The 3,708-nt window shown below is 50.3% G+C and overlaps 1 protein-coding gene across 1 annotated transcript in view; it reads right to left on the reverse strand.

Annotated features, from left to right (window-relative positions):
• Positions 1-1,267: 1,267 nt before the first annotated feature.
• The window catches only part of LOC103374800 (platelet-derived growth factor receptor beta-like), a gene marked incomplete at its 3' end in the record, with an annotated part of 10,844 nt that continues 8,403 nt past the window's right edge, over positions 1,268-3,708 (reverse strand). Inside the window, exons 3-9 of the mRNA XM_008304951.1 lie at positions 3,487-3,555; positions 3,324-3,418; positions 3,041-3,236; positions 2,698-2,958; positions 2,487-2,617; positions 1,502-1,583; positions 1,268-1,407 (exon numbers count right to left, since the gene is read on the reverse strand). Of these exons, the coding sequence (XP_008303173.1) occupies positions 1,268-1,407; positions 1,502-1,583; positions 2,487-2,617; positions 2,698-2,958; positions 3,041-3,236; positions 3,324-3,418; positions 3,487-3,544 (963 nt within the window). The remainder of the gene's footprint in view (positions 1,408-1,501; positions 1,584-2,486; positions 2,618-2,697; positions 2,959-3,040; positions 3,237-3,323; positions 3,419-3,486; positions 3,556-3,708) is intronic.

Genomic DNA, 3,708 nt, shown 5'->3' on the forward strand with positions numbered 1-3,708 from the left:
TTTGGATTGTTGGGTGTTTCTGTTTCTGCCTTTGTGAAGCGCTATGAGATGACTTGTTGTTGTAAATATGCGCTATACAAATAAAATTGAATTGAATTGAATTGAATTTGCATACAGGAGGTCCAGTGTTCTGTTGTCTCTAGTGGGGCAGTTAGCAAACTGGTAATGAGCTGGTCCAGTTCTATGCAGTGTGACGTGGTTAAAGTCCCCAGTGATCGTTATGAAAGCATGAGGACGTTGGGTTTGTAGTCTGGAGACGGTGGAGTGGATGGTGTGGCACGCTGCCTCTGCATCAGCTGATGGGGGAACGTAAACAGCGACTACAATGGCGGACGTGAGCTCCCTTGGCATGTAGTATGGACGCATTCCCACGACTAACAGTTCAATGTCTGGGCTACAGAAACGTTCCTTCTCGGCAACGTGTCCAGGGTTACACCATCTCTCATTGATAAACAGTGCAATCCCCCTCCTTTCTTCTTACCGCTCTTCTCCACGTCTCTGTCCGCCCGTACTGTCTGGAAGCCGGGTTCAGCAGCGCTGGACTAACTCTAACCCGCACTGTCTGGAAGCCGGGTCCAGCAGCGCTGGACTAACTCTAACGCTAATAAGTGATAAGTGGCCGAAACACTCGATGAACCTGGGGTCCACTACTGATGATGTGTCCTAAAATTATAGAATTATTAATTCAATTTTAAAAAATTATTATTAAAAAAACTATTATTAAAAATGTTAATAAGGAGTGAACCCGAAAGAGGAACACGGACTGCTGGTTTCGATAGATAAGCAACACACGAAGAGGAAAAATCAACTGTGATCATTGTAGGGGTAAAATGGATGTATAAAAGATACAAGCTGGGAGGGTAAGTTCGTCTGACTCTGTCTGATGCCAGGGAGCGTCTGACCCAGAGCTCTGTAATGCAATATTCAGCGTGTGATTAAATTGATTAATTGAGACTGAGCTGAATCTTGTCTCATCTTTAAAAATGAACACGCGGAGAAAAGACAGTTTCTCTGACAAAAACGAGAATAAAACTAGCAAAACTAAAAGTGGCCGTTACTGCACTAACTGACGAAAAACAAGTACAAAAAAGAATAAAAGACGAGAGCTGCTGTACCGTGCTGCCACTCAGCGCAGCACTGGAAGTAGTTGTTGTGTGTCTGTGTTGTGTGTCTGTGTTGTGTGTCTGTTGTGTGTCTGTTGTGTGTCTGTGTTGTGTGTCTGTGTTGTGTGTCTGTGTTGTGTGTTTCTTGGGTGTCTTTTGTGTGTCTGTCTGTTGTGTTTCTGTTGTGTGTCTGTGTTGTGTGTCTGTTGTGTGTCTGTTGTGTACCAACCCAGCACTGTCACTGTGATGTTCTTCTCCACCTTCCTGTCTTCCTTCGTCTCCTGAACCGTGCACACATACACACCTGAAGAGACACACCTCCATGAGATCGCCATGGAAATGCCAGTAGTTTTGTTAACATTCCCTCATTGTGGTCTGTCAGGCAGCAGGATACCTACCTGAATCTGCCACTGTTGCTGCGGTGATGTTCACAAAGGAGCGAATCCGATTCGGCAGAAAATCTGTCAGAGGCTCAATTTCCTGCAGAAACAATACCTGTTAATCACAGACAGATAGGCAGGCAGGCAGGTAGGCAGGTAGGCAGGTAGACAGGTAGACAGGTAGGCAGGTAGACAGGTAGGCAGGTAGACAGGTAGGCAGGTAGACAGGTAGGCAGGTAGACAGGTAGACAGGTAGACAGGTAGACAGATAGGCAGGCAGACAGGTAGGCAAGTAGGCAGGTAGGCAGGTAGGCAAGTAGGCAGGCAGGCAGGTAGACAGGCAGACAGGTAGGCAGGTAGGCAGGTAGGCAGGTAGACAGGTAGACAGGTAGGCAGGTAGACAGGTAGGCAGGTAGGCAGGTAGACAGGTAGGCAGGCAGGCAGGTAGACAGGTAGGCAGGTAGACAGATAGACAGGTAGGCAGACAGACAGGCAGGCAGGCAGGCAGGTAGGCAGACAGACAGGCAGGCAGGCAGGCAGGTAGGCAGGTAGACAGGTAGACAGGCAGACAGGTAGGCAGGTAGGCACACAGACAGGTAGACAGGTAGGCAGGTAGACAGGTAGACAGGTAGACAGGTAGGCAGATAGGCAGGCAGACAGGTAGGCAAGTAGGCAGGTAGGCAGGTAGGCAGGTAGACAGGTAGGCAGGCAGGCAGGTAGACAGGTAGACAGGTAGACAGGTAGGCAGACAGACAGGTAGGCAGGTAGACAGGTAGGCAGGTAGGCAGGCAGGTAGACAGACAGACAGGTAGGCAGGTAGACAGGTAGGCAGGTAGACAGGTAGGCAGACAGACAGGTAGGCAGACAGGTAGACAGGTAGGCAGNAGACAGGTAGGCAGACAGGTAGACAGGTAGGCAGGTAGACAGGTAGGCAGAAAGGTAGGCAGGTAGACAGGTAGGCAGGTAGGCAGGTAGGCAAGTAGACAGGTAGGCAGATGGGTACCTGTCTGCGGGGGAAGTCCCAGGAGAAGAAAACCATGTGGGTGTCTTTGACGGTGCAGTTCACAGTGAGAACCTCCCCCTGCTTCAACACACTGCTGGAGACGGACAGGTCCACCTCCATCACCTCAGGGACTGAGAGGCAGACAGGTCAACAGACAGACAGACAGACAGACAGACAGACAGGTGAACTGAGTGTATACAGGTGAACTCACCTATGACACTGAAAACATAGTACACCTGGGACTGTCTCTCCTCGGCTCCGCGGGCAGCCGAGCACATGTATGATGTGTCGTTGAGGCGACCCGTGAAGCCGCGGCCCGGTTCGTATGTCAGCCCGTCCACTGGCATCCTGCCGGGACGCTCCAACAGAGACACGTTGAGACGTGGGTCGGACACCACGCAGGGGATGGTGCCTTCCTCCGCCTCCTTCATCACCACACCTGGACCAACTGGGACGAACCATTCGTCTGGATCTGAGGTGGGCCAGGTGAGACAGACAGGTCAGGAGACAGACAGGTCACGAGACAGACAGTTGGGACAGATGCTGATTGTTACCTTGTCCAGGTATGAAGACATTGATGTCTCTGCTCTGAGTGGACGCCTCCTCCTCACAGGTGTATCTCCCAGAATTCCTCCAGGTGACATTAACAAACTTCAGGAGGCTGCTGGAGCCCTGACTGTCCACAAAAACCCCATTTAGCTGATGGTCCTGAGGTAACCGCCAAGTCACCCGACTCCACCCCGAACACACCTGAGGATACAAGCAGTTACCTGAACACACCTGAAAACACCTGAGGATGCAGGAAGATACCTGTAGAGACAGACATGTGTCACTGACCACAGTGAAGTTGGAGTTTGAGTTGAGCAGAACTTCAGAGGCTGATGGCAGAAGCTCCAGAGCCACACCCCCTTCAGGATAAACCAGGAGCACACCTGCATACAGACAAACAGGTGTTCTTCTCCATTGAAATTCTTTTTAACGATTAAACCTTTATACTCACCCAACAAAAGGTTCAGCAGGTTCAGACTTCTTTTCCATCGTCTGATGGACGCCATCATGGCCGCTGATCCTGACCAATGACAGCACAGGGGGGAGAGAGCTCAGGTATTTACAGGTAACCACCACAACACACAGGTGCATCATGGGACATATTAGATCCACTGAATGTTACATAATGAATGCAAAGTTCAGCTAGAACATTCACTGCAGTACTGCAGTACAG

Source organism: Stegastes partitus, unplaced genomic scaffold (assembly GCF_000690725.1).
Source record: "Stegastes partitus isolate 25-593 unplaced genomic scaffold, Stegastes_partitus-1.0.2 Scaffold2362, whole genome shotgun sequence".
In the NCBI taxonomy this organism is placed as follows: domain Eukaryota; kingdom Metazoa; phylum Chordata; class Actinopteri; family Pomacentridae; genus Stegastes; species Stegastes partitus.